The sequence below is a fragment of the Parasteatoda tepidariorum genome, chromosome 8 (assembly GCF_043381705.1).
Source record: "Parasteatoda tepidariorum isolate YZ-2023 chromosome 8, CAS_Ptep_4.0, whole genome shotgun sequence".
In the NCBI taxonomy this organism is placed as follows: Eukaryota; Metazoa; Arthropoda; class Arachnida; order Araneae; family Theridiidae; genus Parasteatoda; species Parasteatoda tepidariorum.
Window position 1 is genome coordinate 9,045,691 of NC_092211.1, and position 24,002 is coordinate 9,069,692.

The 24,002-nt window shown below is 27.4% G+C and overlaps 1 protein-coding gene across 4 annotated transcripts in view; it reads right to left on the minus strand.

Moving 5' to 3' along the window:
• The window catches only part of LOC107445324 (glucosidase 2 subunit alpha), a 50,769-nt gene that overhangs the window by 15,429 nt on the left and 11,338 nt on the right, over positions 1-24,002 (minus strand). For 2 of the 4 annotated variants that reach the window (XM_071184708.1, XM_043053546.2), the window contains exons 4-14: positions 23,560-23,736; positions 20,593-20,632; positions 18,642-18,735; positions 17,366-17,462; positions 16,250-16,354; positions 13,185-13,260; positions 12,928-13,068; positions 9,787-9,926; positions 7,826-8,252; positions 4,687-4,783; positions 2,339-2,499 (exon numbers count right to left, since the gene is read on the minus strand). In XM_071184708.1, coding sequence (XP_071040809.1) covers positions 2,339-2,499; positions 4,687-4,783; positions 7,826-8,252; positions 9,787-9,926; positions 12,928-13,068; positions 13,185-13,260; positions 16,250-16,354; positions 17,366-17,462; positions 18,642-18,735; positions 20,593-20,632; positions 23,560-23,736 — 1,555 coding nt within the window. Of the gene's footprint in view, positions 1-2,338; positions 2,500-4,686; positions 4,784-7,825; positions 8,253-9,786; positions 9,927-12,927; positions 13,102-13,184; positions 13,261-16,249; positions 16,355-17,365; positions 17,463-18,641; positions 18,736-20,592; positions 20,633-23,559; positions 23,737-24,002 lie in introns of all 4 variants that reach the window. The other 2 variants (XM_043053545.2, XM_043053544.2) reach the window with 1 other exon arrangement.

The following is a 24,002-nucleotide window of genomic DNA, read 5'->3' on the forward strand; positions in this document are numbered from 1 at the left end:
ATTTTACATAAATTTTTTGGATTTATTTCTATTTTTAAGCTTATACGACACTATTTCATAAATAAAAATATTTTCACAGTAAAATTTTAAAGTTCATTAGCACTAAATGAAAAAACCCAATTTTCCCCGGGTTTTTTCAATAATATGCTTTTCAATAAAACTCGGGCAATCATTTTTTTTCAATAAAACCCAGGCAATCATATTTTTTCAATAAAACCCGGGCGGGTTGGGTTTTTTCAAATCCTGTTCAAAACACATAAATTATATTAGAGGAAAGCGCAAAACACCCCTTTTACTTATGGCCTTTAGATTTCCAAGAGAAAGTGTTGCTAATGAATTTCAGTATATATTGCTTGAAAGCAATATAAATTTGTATAGCCTTGGGTATAAAATTTTATACTGTGCAATTTATGTTTCTTAAGGGCTCTCATTTATCCCTATTTTAGATTTTGAAATAAATTTTGCATTTTCTGTTTGTTTTTTTAATGCTTTTTTCTTAACAAATTTTTATGAGAGTATCATTTGACAATAAAATGTCTTTTATCGCTTTAAAAAAAAAAGGGGGAGTAGAAGTAGTATTTTATTTATATCACACAAAGTTGAAGCTTTGCTACAGTCATAACTTTGGATAAACAATTAATTACTGCATATCTGCTTGCCTTTAAGATTTTATTCTTATGAATGTTAAAACAAAAATGGATTCAGATGACGAAAAAATAATCTTGACGTAAATTATCAAAATAGACACTGGTATTATAATAGTAAACTACACTCTTTGAAAGTAATAATTTAATTTCGTTTCAAAAAAATTGAAACTTTAGTCAATGGCCTTTTTGGGGAGATAAACTTGTATTTTAAATGTTTTAAAAGATATTGCTGAGCAGAATAAATATTAATGGAAATTAAATATAGATAATAAAAACCATATGTAAGCATTTCTGCATAAGCTTTCACTGTTGGATTTGGAAATGAGAATTGAAGTCTTTCACTTAGCCAACAAGTTGTAAAACAAAAGAAAAAATCAAAAGCTTCAGTTAAAGCTTAAAATATCTTTATAGGACATCAGAGTGTCAACAATTTATTTGGAAGCAAATGTGTTTAATTAGCAGAAAACAAGATTTATAATGAGTGGCTAATGTTTCGAGATATTCAATCAGTTATTTATATCAATTTATAATAGTAAATACAAGATAAAATCTTTTCAACTTAGTATTCTAGTTATCTTAATACTAATTACTTTAATTGCTACATAAAAATAAATTTTAGGCAAAAATTGGTTTTCAATGATATTTTAAAGAAAGTCAGAAAAAAAGAAAGACTGAATTTTGGATAACTGAAACATTAAAATAAATAAAAAGAATGATGCATCTATCATTTCTCCTTCTGGTTTCAAAACTGAAAACTATCTGTAGAGACCTACATACATAGTAAGATAAAAACAAAGTAAATGCGCACACAATCCAAAAGTATCTGCAAGCTTACAATATTTTTGATAATACATTTGCTGAATGAATTGTAGAATGATTTTATTAAATATACAAAAACAGTTTTATTAAATATACAAACTACTTAATACCTTTATTTATTCTTGAGAAATATATATATATATATGTATATATATACATACATCATACACATGCATATTAACTTTAAGAACATTAGAGAAATATTAATAGTTATAGAACTACATTTATATAAAGTAATTATTATATTAAGTAATATTAGCAATTTTTTAAAAACGAAATTACATTAGAAGATTTCCTACTGTCACCGCTATCGTCTACTCTCGATGTAAAGCAATAGTCGAATCGAGTTAAGTTGTAAAAAATGAGCTGATTGTAGACTTGACCGCCAACGATTGGATCGCTAATCTTTGGGCTAAAGTAGCTTTTATGTTTGGGAACAGCATGCATACAACTAAACATTGACTTTCTTTTACCTTGCATTACGCTGTCTGCTTCATATGTTTTTTTTCCCCACTGCAAACTATTTTTTTGTGGAAGGGGATACTTTTTTTAATTACAATAAATATTAAAAAAGTATCTGCAAATTTGGAGAATCTCCACCAATGTATCCGCACACATCTATATTATCTAACTATGGCCATATAGGCTCAAAAATTTAACTCTGACAGTCTTACATAATTTCAAGTTATTATTTTCGATATTAACTTTGGAATGAAGTGATAATATAAGGAATTGTTAGTATTACAAAAAAAAGTCAATCACACAGTTTTCAACAACCACAAGTTGCGATTTATATTATTATTATTTTTTTTAAAAAAAGCATAAATAAAATAAACCTTAGTTTTTGACACAGTATGAAATGAATAACTCACCTGATACCAACGCAGCATTAGCTCAGAATTAGGATTTCTAAAGAAACCTCCAACATCAGCTCCTGAGAATGACATGCCAGTGACACTCAAACTAAGAATCATGGGAATACTAATTTTAAGATGATCCCAATCTGCAATGTTATCTCCAGTCCACACAGCACCTGGAATAAAATGTAAATTCAGCAATTAACATGTGGGGAGTGTTGTTATCGACAATGTCAACTTTCATCCATGAAAAGGTACCCCTACATAGAATTGAGTTAACTTGTCTTATATACTAGTGAACTGGAATTGTATTTTGGTAGTTTTAGATGCACTACAAACACTAGAAATACGGAGGGGTTTGAGTGCCTTCTCCCTCATTCCATGTTGCTCAAAACAAACTTCAAAAATTATAGCAGAGCAATTTTTCTAATTTTTCCTGATACGACTCTATTTAAATTCTCATTCAATAATTTAGGTTTTAGCCTAATAGGAAAGTAAATATTGAAACTTATGCTTAGAATGACAGGCCTAAGTGGTTAATGCTAGAATGACGGGCCAGTTTTGCAACATTACCAAGTACATTTTCGTAATTATTGGAACAGATCTTAATAATATTAAATTATAATTTTATATATATGTTATAAACAGGGTTGGGTTTTTGACGTCAAAAAGTGGTTTTTGACATGACAAGGGTATAATACTGGTTTAAACCATCAAAAACTGAAGTTTGCCAAGAAANATGTGACGGTTTAGACCATGGGTTAAACCGTCAGAAACTGTCACATGTCAAAAACCTGCCAACCCTGGTTATAAATACGTCATTTTTTTATGAAGAGCTAACTGGAAAGAAAGAAATTATAAAGAGCTGCATTTGTGTCCTAAAACAATAATATCAGCAGAGCAATTTGATGACAACAATGTCACAAAGAGAATTAATTGCAAGGTAGTGAAAAAAATCAGACTTAGTACACATGCCTGTATTGCGGCAAATACATTTCTTAAAATAACCTATTGATTGTTATGAAAACTGTAAAATAAATAAATAATAAATCAAATAAAGCAGAATAGTGTCATAATATATCAGTTTCATTAATTGAAAATGAGTAATTCATATTATTTTTTTTAGATCTATAATTATTAACTTATAAAGAATAAAAACTCAATTATTTGAAGTAAAAAAAATTAGCACAATTCAAAAGTCTATTAATCAACATTTTCAATAATTAAGAAGGGAAAAATTTTAATGACTGAGCCTCTACTACACCTGTAATAAAATATTTTCAGAAGAATCTGAAGACTGACTATTCTGTTTATAAACTATTGATTATTCCGTAGTTAAATTAAAATTTTTAAATCTTAACTTAATTTTTTAAAAATAAAGATTTACATAAATTAATTTCTCAGTTCACCATTTCAATAATTCTGTGATTAATGTACCGCTAATTAGATTAAAATCCTTTGAAATAAACAGTAAAAGATAGATTTAGAGTTTTGGAACAACTAATCCCAGAACTACAACAAGATTAAAGATTCAAAAGATACTATTTCATCTTCTAAAAGCGGTAAATAAGTATATAACCTCAGACTCGCATCTATAAAATTCCAGGACAGGAAAATGTATTTAATCAGGTTTTATTCCTAAATAGAAATCTTAAAAAATATGAAACAAATAGGTTAGACTAAACAAAATAGTTGGACCACTTATGGGCATTTTGCAGATCGCCCCCAGTTTAACATATGAAATTTTTGCAATATTTGAATTGTTTATTAAATCTTATGATAGAAGTCAGATTAAAAAACAAAGTTTTGTGGATTTGCAGAACAGTGGCACCCCTGCATATAAGAGCCACCATGATACAGTAGTAAACCTCAACTAGTAACATTTGGTAATGAAAATATTTGCATAAAATGACCAATTAATTTTTATACAAAAATATTTGAAATAACTGTCAGTTTCAGCACACTTGAAATTTTAAACCAAATTTATTACCCCATTCAACAGTAACTTAAGTCACATGACCAGAATAACTCATCACTATAGATGAGAAACCAATTATACAATGTAATTGTCATTTTAATAGAAGAGGATAAAGCACTACACTATAATTATAAAAAACCTGATACTGTCAATCTTGCATTAATTAAATATTTAAAGGTACATAACAAAGTAATAAAAATGAATTTCATAAAATAAGAATGTGTTTAGAGGTTTTTCATTGAAACTATTATAGTTAGCACACTGATATTAATAAAATTCGTACACAACATTCATAACAAGTATTAGGAAGTTTGAAAGTGTATTTAAGCGAAAATGTAGGAAAAACTCTGTAACTTAAGAGTATTTCAATATAATGAACACTAACCATATCTTTGAGATCCAGCAAAAACAGACCTTGAAAGAATAAAAGGTCTCTGGTTGTTGTTACTACGCATCAGGTGTCCTTGATAAGTAGACATCACCTGTGAAATAATATAAAGAGTTAAAAGAAAGTAAATGCATCATAGATACTTCTGCCAAAGCAGTTTTGTGAATAATGCGGAAAAAAAATTTCATTCAAAACTAATAGTTTTTAGCTTCAATCATTATGACACTTTTAAATTAAATTTCTCCCTAAATTTTAAAGACTTCCTCTTATTGAATTGTCTCGATCATGGAATATTTTTGTAAATTCTTAAAAGTTTGATAACTATTTTCATCCCTTTTTCATATTTTTTTAGAACATTAAAGAAGCAATTTTATCCAATATCTGAATGTAACTGCTTAATTCTAAAATTACAGCTTGAAAAAAAAATTTGGTAATGATACCAAATGATGCTTTCCTAAGACTCCTCAAATAAAAATAAAAAAGAAACTTGCCATTTCCTGTCTGAATTTATTTTAATTCTTATATGAATGAAATGAAAAGTTACAACAATAGAACTCTTTCAGTCATTTAACTTGAAGTGAACTAAATATGCATGACTAACCTCCAAAATAAACTTAAACATTTAATGCTTTTGCTTTTTGGGAAATTTCAAGGATAAAAACTATAAAATAGGAAATAAAAAAAAGTTTGATTTTTTAATAAAAGATTTAAGTTCTTTGTCAAAAATGATGAATTAAAAAACAATGCTAATCCTATTCAGGCCAATATTCTGCAAAATCTGTCGAAAATTTATTGCTTTTGATGTTATTTTTACTTATTTGATCAAAAAATATACACAAATAATTCAATTTTTAATAATTCAAGCTATTGGTAATGCACTGTAACTTCATGACTTCACATAAGGTTTCAAAGTTACACAATATATGAAATAACCAAACATTTTGAAAATTGAACTTGGTTGATAATATATTATATTCTTTAATTCCCACTTGGGTTGCAGTTGATAAAATTTTATTATCAGAGCAATTATTACAAGGCATTTTAAAACGTTAACTCAGTATTGAAATTAATGAAAGGCAATATTGTAAATGAATAAAACACAATTAAAGACAAAAAAAATGGGCATACAATAGTTATTGTTCTATTAATAAGGAACCATAAAGAACAAAACTACAGTAGGCTCATTTTTGCACTTTATTCTCCTAGGTTTACTTTATTCATACATAGCACATCCTGTCTTCATCAGGACAAAATAATACTAGCTTTCAAAAACAAAAAATTATGGGGGGAAAAAAGTTTATCCTTCATTGTTTTTGTAGCAGGCATAAAAATGAGAAAGAAACAAAAAGTTTGAAAATAACTGTAAGCTCAAATTATAAAAAAAAATAAACAAAAAAGCGTGTGAAATTATTTTACACAAAAATAAATAATTTAATTACTCATTAAAGTTTCTTTCTTTTCTTTTTTTACTATGTGTCAACATTAACAGTCCAACTAAACTGTTAAGATATATACATAATGATGAAAAAGAGCATTCAAAATCATTGGTAGTTTCCTAGTCTGAGACTCTTGAAATCCCTCTTAAACTGCCATGAAATAATAATTTTGGTTTGTCGTATACCAAATATGCCCGATGTTAATCAACCGAAGAAAAAAGTTACCAGCGTTAAAGCTCCATGTCAATAAAAAAAGAAAGCAAGAAATGCTGCATAAAGAAAAAGAGATTACATGCAGGAAGAATTACAAATGGTTAAAACTTAATACAGATAATAACAAATTTATTACACAGTATGCAAAAGTATAGTCTTAAAAAAATTAAGCCTTTTTATAAATCCCCGCATCAGTAAATATATTTTACTTTTTATTTAGCTAATTTTGTTTTTTAATTAATTTTTTTATGTAAGAACAATTTAATCATTTATTCAATAGTAAGCTATAATTAATCAAGGTTCATTCAAAATAAAATCACAAACTGTGAATTTATTTTGAACATGAAGCATGGAAATTATTTTTAGTTATGCAAAAATATATTAAATGTTGCAGTTCAAGAGAAACAGAGAAACAGTGATATTGCCTATGGACCAGTAGATATTAGCACTTACAGACCAGTAACTTTTTTTAACAACTTCTAACACTGTAAATAGAATAAAATAAATAAATAATACAACAAAAGAATGCAGAAATACAATGAAAACAAACATTTATCATGACATTTTCTTTTATTATTTTCTCTTTGAAAAAATTCAATGGATTTTTATTTGTTTATAAATATCTGATCTACAATATACAATAACCAATTTGGAAATTTTTCCTTGATGCATATTTTTTTCAGTGATGGAGCACCATTTCAAATCAAATCAAATACTTTTTAGTATTATTCAAATGCTTAGAAAGTCAAAAGAATCTCATATCTGTAGTATTTGCACTTGAAACAACTGAACATTGCAATCACAATAAGCATATAAAAAAACATATGACTTATACACCAATATAAAACAAAGTATATACAGGGTTCAAAGCCAAATCTTTCAACAAAAAATAAGCACTTTTAAAGTACTTAAGCACTCAAAAAATATTTTTAAGCACTATATACAGTAAAAAAAATTTCATTTACATCATCATGATAAAATAACTAGTTTCTGACAAAAAACTAAATTATAATTATATCTAAATTATATTAGCCATTATAAAATGATCAATAGATTTTTCGGTTCCATATGAGTCAGTGGAAAATGAAGCCTGAAATGGAGAATATCTTGAAAAATGCAGCAGAGTTGCACACGAGAGTGCAATTATTGCCCTGAACCCACCTCAGAAGATGCACATGCGAACTCGCAAGTATTTCATCAAACAAGTAAAATGATCGGCACTTTCATATGATATAGACCAACGATACGCCAAAATTAATTGTGAAAACATTGAATACAACAATGTGAAAAACACAATTTTGCATAATACGCGGCGAAAATCGACATGGCTAAGAAGAAAAAAATTACCCTTTCGGAAAAGGGAAAATTAAGCACTTTTTTAAAAAAACTTCATGGAAAAAAAAAGTCCTTAGGGACTTTTAAAAAGACGAAAATGTGCACCTCTAAGTACTGTTTAAAAACGCTATGCACCATGGTATATGACTTACCATCATCATTCCATACTGATTGTGAACATCCCTATGCTCCCATCCACCCACATGCTTGGCATCTCTTTCCATGGTAACTTCCGGTCCGTTGAAAACCGACGGTTCATTCATGTCATTCCAAGTGTACAATGCTAGAGTGGAGCCTTTGTACTGATCCAATGCGTACTTAGATGCCCACCATTCACGTACCTCAGGACTGAAGAAGTCTAAGTACCCGGAAGAGCCAGGCCAGCACCAACCATCGTACTCGTTATTGTCTTTGTTTTTAACGTAGAGTCCTTTCTCAGAGGCTTCCTTGTGAATGTAGTAAGAATTATCTTTTTTTATGTGTGGATCAACAAGGGTGACCATTTTGCGGCCTTTAGCTGTAAGGTTGTTAATCATTTCTGTTGGATTAGGAAATTTATAAGGCTCCCAGGTGAAATACCTAATAAATAATTGATAAGATTTAAATCACACATTTTAAATATTTTTATTAAACAATTTTTTTCTCAAATTGGTATTAAAAATATTTAAATGAGGGCCTTAATATGCTTTTCTTCCGAGTTTAACTTAATGTGGATAAGTTAAATTTTAAATAATAATAATAATAAAAACCCTTCAAGTATGAGGGAAAAGTTTTATAAATTACAAATGATTATTAATATACAAAATACATTGCTTTTAATGATACTAAAGTATCATAAGTAACTCCTCCTTGCTATACTAAGTTGATCTATTTCAGTTTCATTAATTACTAATAGACTTGCCAAACTCATAAACTTTCATATCAATTAGAAGAACTTCAGAATAACAAAAACACAGAAAAGATTCAAGAACTATGAATAATTAAAAATTAATAATGAGTGGGAATTGAACAAGTGTGAAATATCTTCCAAAGAAAATCATAGAATCCTTAAGTATTTATCTGTGTCTCAATCAAATTAAGAATACAACAAAAGAGTTTTAATAAGAGTATGTATCAAAGAAAATAAAAAGATCACTCTCCTTTTTAGTAAGTTGCATGGCTCCTTATTCATTTTTTAAATATTTCTAATGGGAAGATTAAAAGACAAGTACAGCAATAAATACCAATAACCATATAGAAAACAAACATAGAGAGAAAAAACAGAAAACAATAGAGATGAGCTTGAGCTACCTTTTGGAAGTTCTAGCCCATCTGATGAATTTTAATTTAAACCCAAGAAAGATAGGAATACTTAGAGCCCAAGATACAGGATAAAGGCCAAATTTTGCAATCATAAGGCACTCAGCGTTTGATATTTAAACAAGGAAATTAGTAAATTTAAAACTTTGCTATTACCAACCTGTGAAAGAGAAAGTGAAGAGCAAAACTGAACTAACTCAAACTCCAAGATAACTAAAACAAAATTTAAAATCAAAATATTAAGCTAAATAAAAGTCATTTGACAATCAGTGCTAGCCTCACAAAGCAAAAGCACCTAACAAAAATAGGAGATTGTTGAAATTTTTATACCAAATAAATTTTAGATTTATCAAATTTAACCAAATAATGGAACTAAAGATTTGTTTAAAAGTTGTAAGAAAGTTTATGAAAATTTTATCCTGAATCCGATCTTGCCAAAAACCTTTTTTTTTTTTCTCACTAAACAAGCTTGTCTCATATTTCGAAAAAAGAGAAGCAGCATCCAAAAGGCTCTTAGTAGGGGTCACAAGAGAATGTTTGGTTAAATCTCAGCAAAGAATGAGATGGTTTCCACCCCACATTATAAAGACTTCAGACAGGACTTGAAACTATGGTGCAAGTCTTTTGGAAGACAGTGGCGTTCTTAAACTCTGCCACCATTTTATGTCTGAGTCATTTTGAGATTAAAGATAATTTTGTATAATTCTAAAAACAAGGTTCTTTTTTAATTCCTCAGACATGAAATTTATAGTATAAATAAGAGGAAAAAAATGATCATAAACATTCACATAATGGGAAATGAAAAAAAACTTACTTTCGATCGTTAGTATGATCCAAATCAAGCCAAAGAACATCATATGGAATATCGTTTTCATCAAAGCCAGCATCAACATTTCTAACATCATCCTGATCTCGATAATTCCATCTACATTGATGATATCCCAGAGAAAACAGCTGAAAGGAAACCAAAATTATTGAAATAATACAGAACAAAAGTAGTATTTTTTAATAGATAATATACACACTCATATTATCAAAATTTAGGCTATTAACCAAACATAAAATTGAAATCTATGAATGAAACATCGCAATTACACAGCTACCAAGTCTCCTAATTTTTTAAACCTTTTGAACATCTAATAAATTTAAAACAACTTAGTGATTTAATTAGGTGCATTTTTTTTAAAATAAACATGCAAATATATACATATAAATATACACACACTAGCTTAATGAAAAAATACTTTGTAAATAAGCTTATGAACTATTATTAAATAATTTAAATTAAATGAATAAATGAGATATATTTTAATATTACATTATATATTTCATATCAAATAAAATTAAATCTGTACATGAAACAAATTGGAACATAGCTTTATTTAATATAAGTAATTCCTAATTCCTAAGTAAATATAATTTACTTAGGAATGAAAATATTAAAAAATAAATATTTTTTTAAACTTGATTAATTATATTTAAATTTTTTTTTCTCCCATTTACAAAGAAAGTACCGAAAGAGTCACTTCTTGCAAATCAAGCCTGATTTTATTTTAAAAAAAATTTTTTAATACTACAGAGAAACCTCAAAAAACAGGACGCTCTTAGAACAGAAGAAATTTTCTGACAGAGAGAGATGTATGTTTAAGGGGAGGGTACACTAATTATGTAAGAATAATAAATTGTTTTTAGAAATAATTGCAACAATATAAGATAAATAACCTTTAATAACAATTTAGACAGATATTTATCATTTCCTATATGTTCCTACAGTTATGTTTACTGTTTCATAGAAAAAATGTTCTTTTTAATGCTTATTAAAATGTCTGAACTGAACAGTTCATTTTAATACAGTGACAAAAAATTTGTACAATATTAAAATATGTCTTTTGAAAAAAATTACTAACTTTTTTTTTACTTTTTAACTTTTAATCTACTATATTAAATAGTACTTGCAGTTTATTGACATAAAATACTGCATAACAGTCAGTTTAATAATTCTGTTTCGTGTAAGAGACTATTCGTGGCGGAATTATGGGAAGGGAATTCGTCAACAGCTTCTGTTGATAAAAAGGAGAGCGTTTTTTTTTTTTTTTTGCTATTGTTAATTTCATGCAAACTATTTTTCACCTGCATTGTTAATTATTTAAATTATTATATTATTACTGATCATAAATTATAAAATTAGATCGCTGTAAAAGATAAAAAGATGAAGAGTAATAATGAAATTTTGGAGAATTAATTCAACAAAATAAAGTTTTCAAGCTAACATAGTAAAAAATAAAAAAAAATTTAAAAAAACACCAGATAGGCTGCTCTATTAGATATGCCATACATACCGAAATTTGATGTTTTAAATCATAAACACCGCAGCATATCTCCACAAAATTATGGATTAAAATTGGTGAAATATTCAGAAAACAAATTTCAGTTTTTTATAAACTGATAACTTAATAACTGCTTCTAAATAGACATAATAAATTTTATATACTATTTCAGAACCTAAAAAATTATCTGAAAACATATCAGCTCAATTAACAAATGACATTTCAGGTACTTTTCTTGTTAGTTTAAGACATATCAAATATTATAAGGAAAAAATTTTTTGAAAATCAAATGAAACAAATTTTTTTAACATATATACACACATATATATTCCTCTTTATTCTGAATTGGAGCACAGAGCTTCTATAATAGCTTTCCATATCACTTTATTTGTGGCTAAATAATTCTTCTCTCTCCATGTCTTTCCCATTTTTTTAAATTCGCTTATAATCGTCCAGTTCCAACTATTTTTAGGCCTCCCCCTTTTTCTATTAACTTGAGGGTTGCAAAAAAAAAACTTGTTTCACTTTAAATTTTTTAGGTTTACATGGAACATGACTTATCTATTTCCATTTACGTTTTTTAATTTGAAGATCAATCGGTTTCTGTTTTGCTTTTCTAAGGATTTCAGCATCAAAAATTTTATAGAACCACTTGATACGCAAGATTCTTCTTCAACAGTTGTTGATAATTTGCAACAACAATGTTTTTTCACATTGCCATACCATGTCTAATATCCATATAATAGGATAGATTTAACATTAGTAATGAAAATTCTAATTTATGTTTTTGTTTTTCGAGAAAATTATTGAGAATAGCGAAAATTCAACTGTTTAAAGTTATAGGAATATTGTATGAGGAGGATAAAAAGTAAATTGATTTGTACATTAATTCAGTAATGTCTTGAAAAATTTCTCAATATAACATTAACCGCTACCCTGATAATACTGAGTTAACTCGGGTATTATATTACTCAGGTATATTGCAAATATTTATTATCCCGAGAAAACTCGAGAGCTGCAGAAATCTTCAGTATGTTTCGTTCATGTTTTTACTCGACCGGAAGCAAAAAAACAAAACAAAATAAATAAAAATTTTGGATTGGAAGTTTGTTATGTTTTGTTGATGATTTGTAGGACTGCACACATGTTTATTGCAATTGTATATATGATGGTTGCTGAATGTACATAGAAAAAAAAAAGAATAAAAAAATGGTATATCACTTCACTGACATTTGGAATATGCTCAACTTTGTTTCGTGCCTTGCTTTAAAAACTATCATATAAAGACTAATATTTATCTTTTTTCATTTGCCCGAGATAAATCTGGATAGTATACTGATGGTAAACAAAATGTTTTTTACACAAAAGAAAAATTAAATCTCAATCTAAAACTTGTGTATTATGTTTTGTTTTAGTTTCTTGTATTTATTAATGAAATAAAAAAAATAAGTCAATTTTTTGCTTTTTTTTTCTCCAAAAAAATTTATAAGGCAAACGGTTAACTTTGCTTATAAACATCTATCAGAGACTTCAACTGTTTCAAACAAAATTAAGAACAGAAAATGTTAAGAACAATCAAAGATCAGAAATTCTTTAAAGGCAAATTGAGTTTCTAAATTACAACTTACGGGAGGCAAAGGGGTAGTTCCAGTAAGTCTTGCATACTGATACATGACGTCCTTCGGATGAGGCCCCAGCAGGAAAAAGACATCAATGATACCACTTTCAGAAAACCAGTGAGTGTCTCTCTGAGGAGTCTGGCTGTTCCCCTTAACAAAATCCACAATTGATGAAACAACACCCTTCAACAAATGGAGGATTTTGGTTCAACAATAAATTATAATATTTTTTTTTTCCTTTCACTTATTTCAAATGTTGCACTTACCTGATTGGAAGGGGCTTCAATGTCAACCCACGTTTCAGCAGCATTAAGCCAAAACAAGCCAACAGTATTTGTTTCACTAAAAAGAAATTAAACAAAGAATATTTTTAACAAATAACAGCACTAAAAACAAATAACAGAACTTCCAAAAATATTTTTCATGTAACATGTAATATCAATATGTAATTTAAATGTAGTTTATCCACTACAGAGCTTTCTTTTAACTTAGTTACCAACAATTCAATATGAAAATTGGAGTAAAAAATTGGCCGCAGAAGAAATTTAAGTTTATTATTATTATTGTAGATTAGTTACATATTGATTGTGTATTAGTAAACTAGAAATTTGTATACATACTATAGTTAATACTTCAGGGAGAGCATATGATACTAGAAAACTAATAAGGAACACACAAAAAAATAGTAATTTTAAACCTTATTAATTGTGAATGACATTGTCCTGGAATTATAAATATGATATATTTTCTACTTTTTATTTATTTCATTAATTTTCTATACACATATTTAATTCCCAAATCTCTTTCTCAATAAATAGTACATTTAACTTTATTATTATTATATGCAGAGTCAAATTCTATTTTTAAATTTTCTTTTTGTTAACTGCAAACACATCATAAGCATAAAAAAATGAATTCCTTTCATTTCATAGCGATAATTTTGTAGCATCTTTGAAAAATCGTCAATAATGGCCTCTATTAATACTTTACTTTCGATTTATTTTTCCAGATGAGAAATGGGAGGCAAAGGGCTTTGCTTTTATCTTCTTGTCTACCGATTAAAAATAAAGAGTATTATATGCTTGATCTATAGTTTTTAAAATCATGGTATAAATCACCACTACAAACTATCTAGACGCCTAGTGTTAAAAACACTATTATTTAAAAACAAAAATTAGGAAGAATTTTATAATTACATACGTAAACAATTCTGTCATTTAGGAAACTTGAACATTCTCAGTAGAAGTTGGCAAATAGAATAGGGGGATGATACCAAAAATATATTTTATTTTAGAAATGCCAATGTAAACCAGAAATTAAAATAAGCATGTTATTTATTTATAAAATGTTTTCTTCTAAAATATAATTTTTCATAAAAATGTAATATATTTTTTTTAAAAAAAATTCATACTTTTGATTAAAATAAAGAAATTACTAATGAGTTCTGGAGATATAGTAAAAATTAAGGAGCTTCCTCAAAAAATAGTGAGAGCTGGTACCTATGAAATATTAGTAATTAAACTATGTTTAAAAATGGTGATTATTAAGATTTTATAAATTTAAAATTGTAAAATGTATAGGTAGGATTTTGTTTTAAATAGATTATTTGTATGAGCTATTTTTTGTAAAAAGTTTACATGCTTTAATAGTAGCACTTTTCATTAGAAATAAATAGTAACTAAAACTTATTGAAAATATTTATTGCTCAAGCACATTTATTTATGGGGAAACTATAATAATGTATTATTTGTAGTTAATCTTAAGTCATGCTAAATCTGATATTTCATTTTTAAATTCTTTTATATGCAAGTAAGATACACATTACAGGGTTCAAAATCAATTTAAAAAAAAAAAAATTCCTGACTTTTCCAGGTATACCAGATAAATTTCAATGAAAATAGAGACCAAATCTTCATCAAAAAACATTGATTCTTTTATTTGTAATGTGAAATATTAGATTTTTTTTGTAAAAAAAATACCATTAAATGAGGATGGAAACATTTCAGTTAGACTAAAAAGTGAAATTTTTACAATAAATAATTGTATGAGATGTTAGAATTATTTAACTCGAATCTCAATAACTGATTACTGCTACGAACAATTTTAAGACTGGTTATTTTCCATGTAGAATATAGGACTATTCCAGGTTTTTGTACACGGTTCTCAGCAGATCACCGAAGTCAAGCATCACTGGCTACGGTCAGTGTGCGGGTGGGTGACCACTTGGATCAGTCTGCGTAGGGACCGAGGGTGTGCAGTATTGGTCCTCGTTAAACTGTGCTACCGTAAAGTGCTCGACTTCGCGCGCAGGTCGTCGGGCTACCGAAGCGGGGGNCAGAATTCCCATGTGGCAAAATTAAAACAGTTTTAAATAATGTAGTTAAATTCTTATATTTTAGATTATTGCTTTTTTATTTATATTTAGCCTATAACTCTAATTTTTTAGGAACACCAACAAAATTTTATCAGATTTTTAGGAATTTTAGGGTTTGCACCTAGTTTTAGGAATTTTATGAATTTTAGGGGGAATGCGACCACTGCTGGTTATTTTCCATGTAGAATATAGGACTATTACAGGTTTTTGTAAAAAATTAAAGCTTTCCTTGATTTTTAGAGTTAAAATAAATTTCCCTCACAATCCTAGGTTTTCCCTGACATTATTAAGTTTTCAGTGATACTTGTTTTATCATGCCTTTAGCAAAGTATTATTTTAAATGATCTGATCAGCATTATGAATTAGTATACTTTAAAAAGAATATAATGTGTCTTATATTTTAAAAAGATTTATTTCTGATCTTTTAAGGACAATTCATTCTGATTGATTGATGGAAAATTCATCTTTTTCTTTTGTTGAATGATTACTTAATCAATTACTAATTGCCTTTTCTTTCTTAATCATAAAATATTCCTATTGATCGTGTTTTGGTTCAGGTGAAAATTACGATCTGCAGATGGATGAATGGTGTGTCAATGTGTCCTCCCTGTAAAACAGGATGTGATGTATGAATGTTGTCTCCGCATCCCTCTCAGAGATGTTTCCCAGACCGTGACCAATATTCTATTGTGAAGCACTAGAAAATATTCCCCTTTCATGTACTATGTCTTTAAATGGGAGTTAGATATTATTTTTAATAAAGACCTGTTTTTAATAAAAAGGTGTCAAGAAATTCGGATTTGATGGGTCCTAAGGATCCACAGTTTCAAAATCCTAGCGGAATCATTGCTTAGTATTATCAAACTCCTGTCTAATGTATGCTGATGTCAATTCCTATGTAGGAACAAAAATATATATAATACCAGGAGAAATATCATAATTGAAGAAATGTCTTACCTATGAGCTATCATAAGAGGTATAGATCCATAGAGAGCCATGGGATTATTTAGTTCATATTCAAAAACATCTAAATTGAATAGGCGATAGGGATCAGATGCGCCTCTAAAATAAAAACAAATGAAGGCATTAACTAACATATGAAACTAATACTTTAGTAACATTTGTTTCTTTTTTTTTTTTAAAAAAGGAATTAGTTAAAGATATTTTCAAAAGTTTTAGTAGAAATTATTGATAAAATTTTTAAAAAAATATTATAAAACTAATGTATGGATAAAAAATATTATTTAACTACTCTAACAAATTGCTGTAATAAACACATAAAATAAATAAAAGTATAGTAATAAATACTAGTAATATACTTACATAGTATATTACTAGTATTGTGCAAAATGCAAGTATAATACTCATTTACTACTTACATAATACGTTTGAACATTATTTTTTTTTCAAGGTAGCTTTTTTTTTCCTAATAACTATTGAAACTGGGTATGATAGAATTATTAACCCTTAATGGTTATAAAGTATAAAAAGTTAATTTACCACCAAAATATAACTATAATGATTAATTATAATTAGATTAATTTTTAAAATGGCTACAATAAGTGAGATAAAAATAAAATGGTTTTGGCCATCGTAAGCTTGTTTCTTGACCCAATACGAAAAAGTGACAAGACGCTTATAAAACTGACGACGCTGTTGAAATTAAAATACAATGAAAAAATGGGGTGTTTTACCGTAATTTTTCCCTTTTGAAGCATTGTTTAGCTTTTAGAGTAACAACTTTATAAAAAACTGAAATCAGGTATTTCATAATGCATAAAAAAAATTTCAAATAATTCCTGCATCATTCATAACTAACATGAACTTAAAGTAGTATATTGAACATATTCCTAATTAGTTACTAACCAAATCCTAAATAAATTTTAAAATTACTTCTCTGCACTAAGAAGAAAGCAATTTTGAGCAGATTCGGAAAAATTTCCTAGAAAATATTTCTTTTTTTCGCACTTTGATACATTTTTTAGATTGGGTTGAAGCAAAAAAATAGTTTTAGAAAGATACCACTGAAATTAATAGTTTTAAAATTCGAAGAAAAGAAAGAAATCTACATACTTAGTTGTTCTAAGGGGGAAAACATCTGCATGCTCAGGAATGCCGTAGACTTCTTTGAAATCTACAAACGAGAAGTCCATCCCAACAGAGGCTGGACCTGCACAAAGTATAGAGAAAACATGAAAGATAATAAAAATTAATGAAAATAGCAAATAAAATATTTTTAAAAAATATTAAAAATGTTTTTAAAAAATTTCAAAAAGTATATTTTAAAAAGCCGGAAAACAACATAATGAAAAGATATAATCGTGTGAGCTGATGAAGATATATCTGCAAAAAGGAGTGCTTTCCAATATTGTATCAATATAGCCAAAGTAATTACACTATTGTATTGATATATTTTGATTTAGCTACATTGATACAATATTAGAAAGCACTCATTTTTGCAGATATAATCGTGAGAGCTGACTGAAAAGATATCTTTTCATTATTTTGTTTTCTAGCATTTTAACATAAAATTTTTGAATTTTTTTTAAAACATTTTATTTAAATAATTTTTCTTTTTATTAATTTTTTCCATGTTTTCTATATATATATATATATATATATACACACACACACTTAATCTAATCCACAAATATCTAACAGGCAATCAGTTAAAAACTTTTCCACAAAGAGAGTAATAATATTGATTTAATTATCTCATAAAATGTGAGGATATGTCTATAGTAGCAGGTAAAATCGATAAGTCTCATACTAATATCTATTAATACTTAAATATATTGTCCAAAAAGATATAAAAACTCTTTTCAAGGTCAAATCCTCTTTTTCCTCAATCTAACAATCATCATATAGACACTTCATAGATGTGGATTGGGTCTGACCTTTTTTACATGAAATAAAATTTCAACTTTACTTTACTGTTTACGAATTTTTGAAGTACCAGTTTGGTATTACGACTACCAAATATAGTATATTAAAACTATAACATAATTATTTTCAGACACATTTCTAACATTTTTTATACTTACCCCTACTTTCTTAAAAATGCATTAGAAAATAATATATATATATATTTTTTTGGTAGAATAAGAAGTATCTTCTAAATTGGTATATTGATAACATAAGTTGTGTAATCTGTTGATATATTTGTCTTACAAGGCAAAATTGCAAGCATTTTTCTACTTAAATAGACAACATTTGAGTATAAGTAAGTGTCTTATCTATTATTGTCTATTAAAAATAAATTATTACATTAAATTTACATACAAAAAAAAGCCTTAATTAAATTTTTATAAAAAACAAAAGGAATAATTATTTCAATTTCTTATTTTACCATTTGGCTTTGTGTCAGTGTTTCCCCTGAATGTTTCTTCCCACAAAGTGTCTTTAAACTGTTCTTCATCAGCTGATAAAAGAGGTTGTTGTTCCTGAACATAAAGAAACAGTCATAATTTTGAAGAAAAATAAATAGAACTCAATACAAATTTACAAAACAAATAGAAAAAATGCAGCTATGATAAAGATTTTTTTCTAATTTTGTGGTCAAAACAATTTAAGTTTTTACAAAAATTGATAATATCTTAATTATTTATTAATGTAATAAGAAGAATATTATTTAGTCTAAAAAATGTTTTTAAAAAAAGAGTATATGAAAAGTAATCTTTACATTAAAAAAAAAAATAATAATTACATAGCACATTTTGCACCAATTATTAAAACAGGATTTTAACTTTCTTTGCAGAAAAAAATTATTATTTTTAATGCACATTCCATTTCTAATAGAGCATTATGCATACATAATAACATTACTTTTGAAGATGTTTAAAAAAAAAAAAAAAAAAGCTTTTTAAACATAAAATGTTGATAGAATAGAACTTTTGGACTATTTGAATTATTATCGGTGAATTTTAAAATTTTAGCATCAGGGATATTCAATGTTTTTTCAGAGTTTGCATAGTTAAAATAAGTGTCAGAAACAATTGCCCATTTCCTGATGCTAGTTATGAAGTCTTTTCTCCCATTACTTATTAGCATGTAGGCAGGAGGCTACACATTAACTATTCCTGAACTGAAAGATGTACACCACAAAAACATGAATTATTGTTTTTATAATTATTTAAAGGGTTGGATTGAAAGTAGATTTAATTGGCACAAAAGTAATTAAACATTGATAATCACCAATGACATACACAAAATAACAAATAAAGTGGTCCTTTAAACTAAGTCTGATGCAAAGACAAAAAAGAAAGATAGGAAATAAAGTAAAATGTCAAACGATCGAAAGATCTATTGGCTGTGCAATCTGCATTTGCAAGAAAATAAAAATCCAGAGGAGAAAATAACTGAAAGAGAAACAAAAAATTCTAATCCATGCATAACATATTTTTTTCAATTTAAATACAGTAAAACCTCGATACAACAATATTTTTGGGAACAAATAAATATATTGTTGTACAGGATATATTGTTATATTGAGAGCCTACATACTTTGAGGGCAAAATAAGATTTTTTTTTTAAATGTTAACGTTATATATGTATTAACTATGAATGTATATATTAATTTGCAGATAGGTTAATTATGGTAAAATATAAAAAACAAATGAAATAAAATAAGATCGTAAACATAGCTAAAAACCGATTTGACTGAAAATAATCCGATATTTTAGTTTATTTATTCCTTATTCTGACTGTTAAGTCAACCAAAAAAGTATGCATTGAGTTAAAAGTACGAAAATGATTTTCACTTGTGAATGGTGCTCCACCCTCCTTTTACGGAAAAATTTCTCTTTCAAGGTGTTAATGTGATGCTTGTGGTCATTTGTGACTCATCAGTTTTTTACGTGAAGAATAATGAAATCAAATAGGAATGTTACATCTGTGACTTCTTAAGAGATGAGGAAGCAATTCTAAGAATGGAAGCTCTTGGGGTGGTCAACAGTGAGTCTTTTCTTGTCAGAAAAAATTGAAAAAAGATAAAATAAGATTTTTTGCATTATTTGAAAACCATTAATAACTGGAGAAAATAAGGTTCAAAATTTGGAAAAAAAAATTCTTTTAACTTGGGTTTATTGCTTGAGAGAATATCATAATTGAGAGAAGAATAACATTAATTTGTATGAAAGTGCGTCGGGACCATGAAACATTATCATAATAGAGGGAGTTACTGTTGTATCAGATATCGTAGTAGCAAGAGTTCACTGTATTATGAATAAAAAAGAATAAAATAATTAAAAGTCAATTATAAAACTTAATATTTAATATGAATAGATGTTTTACTTAATTACCTGGACTTCATTGCCCTCTCCTCCTTCTTCAACTGCTTTCCTATGTCAAAAAAAAAAAAATTATTAATTAAATGAATTTTTTCAGGTTCAATTGAACATTCAAAATATAATCATTATTAACTAAATGGCAATTCTCTTGTGTAACTTTGTAATCTTAAAACATAATTTTATCTGTAAAAAAAAAAAACAATCTTTTTTTCTATTAAAGTATTAATTAAATTACGTATGCCACGTAGGGGACATTTAAAATTGTTTTTAGATGTATCTAACAAGCGACACTACAGGAAAAGGAAAAAAAAGTATTTTTTAAAATGTATCTTTGCCTGAAATACGAGCTGTGATGGCTCGATACCAGTTCCGCATCTGGCTTGCATTGACCACAGAGCTGTCACAAAGTATCCTCTGTGGTCGATTAATCATGGGTTAGAGTCCCCTTGCCGTCAGGCCAACCGTGGGATGTTTTCCTCCCCATGTAATGCAAATGCGGGTTAGATGCATCAAAAAGTTCCCCACAAAGGCAAAATTTTCTCCCAATACTAGATCCAGAAATTCCCTTGTCTTCTGGATTGGTTTCAAAATTACAACACTATGGAGTTGAACATTAGTAGTCGTAAAAACAAAAAATTGGGTAAGCTGTTCAACGACGGTTATAAAATAAAATACCTGAAATATCTAGTATGAAACATAAACCCATGAAATAATTTTATTCATATTTATAAAAAATAACATCCATATTAATGAAATTATAATATTCATCTGATTCTCATTGATAGTACTATAATATAGTTTGCCAGGAATTTCACTTTGATGTATGACATCTATGTGATGATGTATGTGATCAAAAATTGTTAAATAGAACACTTGCAAACGCTGTACACAACTTTTAAATGGTGGGAACATAACACTAATCTAAACTTAGAATCTAAACAGGCTGCATAGCCAAATCTTTCAAGCAAAATTAAGTATTTTTTAAGTACTTTTTAAGCATTCAAAAAAAATTTTTTAGCACTATATACATTAACAAAATACAAAATAATTTTCAAGGACTTTACATGATTATGATAAAACAACTACTTTCTCACAAAGAACTCTTTTATTAGCCACTATAAAAAGAACAAAAGATTTTTTGTTTCGATTTCAGAGGGTGGAAAATGAAAACTGATATTAAGGATATCTTGTAAAAAGCAACAGAGCACATGAGAGTGAAAGAATCTCACCGAACCCAGCTTCGAAGCCCATGCCGACTCGCAAGTATTTCATTAAACACGAAAAATTATTAACGTTTTCTTACGCTACGAACCAACGGTCAGCCTAAATGGATTGTGGTTGAATGAATTGTAAAAACCTTGAATAGAACAATGTGAAAATCACGTTTTTGCATAATATGTTTGTTTTTTCTCTGTACCAAGGCGAAATTCGTCACAGTAAGGAAAAAAAAAGATAATCTAATTTTCAAAAAGGGAAATTTAAGCAGTTTTTAAAAACACTAAATTTAAAAAAAAACTTTAAAGGTTTCAAAAAACAAAAATAAGCACTTTTTAAAAACACTATGCACCATGTCTAAAAGAAAACATAGCAACTGTTAAATGTTATAAACAAAATAATTAAAACTGGAAAAAAGCTTTTATTTTAAATTAAAATGTCTACCACAATACAGAAATAAAATAAAGACGTAATTAAATAGGAAATACATCAAAATTTTAATAACAAAAAAAAAACACTTGAAACGGAAAAAGAGTAAAAGTTATTAACTATTTTTCAATCAGTTTGATTTTCAATATTTTGCATATGGCACTTAGTACGTTACTGAGAAATCATTTCATTATTCAGTTATCACTGCCCCGTCCCATCTTTACATATACAGTAGAGAACTGATTATCCAGAACGATCGGGACCATCGCAATTCCGGATAACTCATTTTTCCGGTTTTCTGTATCGCTACAAAATGCCGCTTTTTTAATGTTTATAAAACGAAACTAAAAAATTATTTTTAAATGGTTTTAGAAATAATAAAAAATGATAAATAATAATACACTTAAGTTTAAATAAGGAAAGAAATTATGAAATAAATATTATATACAGGCTTATATATGTTATTATTAGCATTAATAACATATATAAGCTATTTGTGCTTACGTGAGATTCGTCTACAAATGGCTTTTGATCCATCCTCTAAATCAGTTCTTTCGTCAACTCGATACGACGTACGCTCTAAATAACAAAATGGGATCTTGCAGGAAAAAAATAATTTTTTTTAATGGAAGAAAATTAATTTCCGGTTCCGAATTTCATTCCGGTTATCTGGTTTTCCGATATTCGGATAAGAGGTTCTGCACTGTATTTCTCTCTCTCTCTCTCTCTCTCTTTTTTTTTTTTTTTTTGACTACTACAGTAATCAATAATAAAAGTGCTATTTTATAAGAAAAGGTAGAGAAAAACAGCGAAAATGATATGACTTTTATTATTTCACATTGCCAGAAATTTTTTTTTTGGTTATTAAATTTTGTTCTATAAATTTCCTGGTTAACTTCATTTTGTTTAATTTCAATATGTTGGTAGACATATTTTCAATTAAAATTACTTTTTCTAGCATTATTTCTTTGTTTATAACAATTAGTAATTTTTATATTTCACTATATCATACATGTTACCAAGTTCATGTAATACCTTAACTCAATACTATTGTTCAATTTCCTTAGCAATTTCCAAGATACAAAATTTTAATAAGTAACTGAAAAATATAAAATTGGTTAATAGCCAATTGAATCCTTTTTTTGAAAATTATTTAAACTGATAACTAAATGCTCAAAAGCCTATTGGAAGTAAATAGTTTCATAAAAAAATATTAACTTTAACATATCTTCTTACACTTCAGGAACTTTAATTCATTAGTTTTTGTAAATAAGGAAAAAAATTTATACTACTAAACATGACGAAATAATATTAAAGTAGTGAAGGAAAACTTACGGTTTATCTCTTGGTCTGAAATGTTCAAATTTCATCAAGCCACGAGCGTTAGCACTTACAACGAGTTTATCATCAGTATAAATGTCAACTCTAAAGGGACTTCCATTCAAAACGGCCTTGTTATTTGTCCCAAACTTAACGACCAGTTTTTCAGAGTCTTGTGAAACAACACTTAAGCTGCAAATATATACAATAAAATAAAAAAGGCAAGTTTATATAATAAAATAGTAATTTTATCTACTTTCTTTTGCATTGAAAAAAACAAAGCCATTTTCCTATTATTTATTTAGGTTTTACAGAGAAATTTTAAGTCTGTTTATCATATTATCTAAGAGTAAGTTTGAGAATTTATACTTACCAGTATTTGATTAGAAAAATTAGTATTCTACTTGTAATGTGATTTGTGGTAAGCGTATATATTTAAAATGTGATTTTTTAATTTA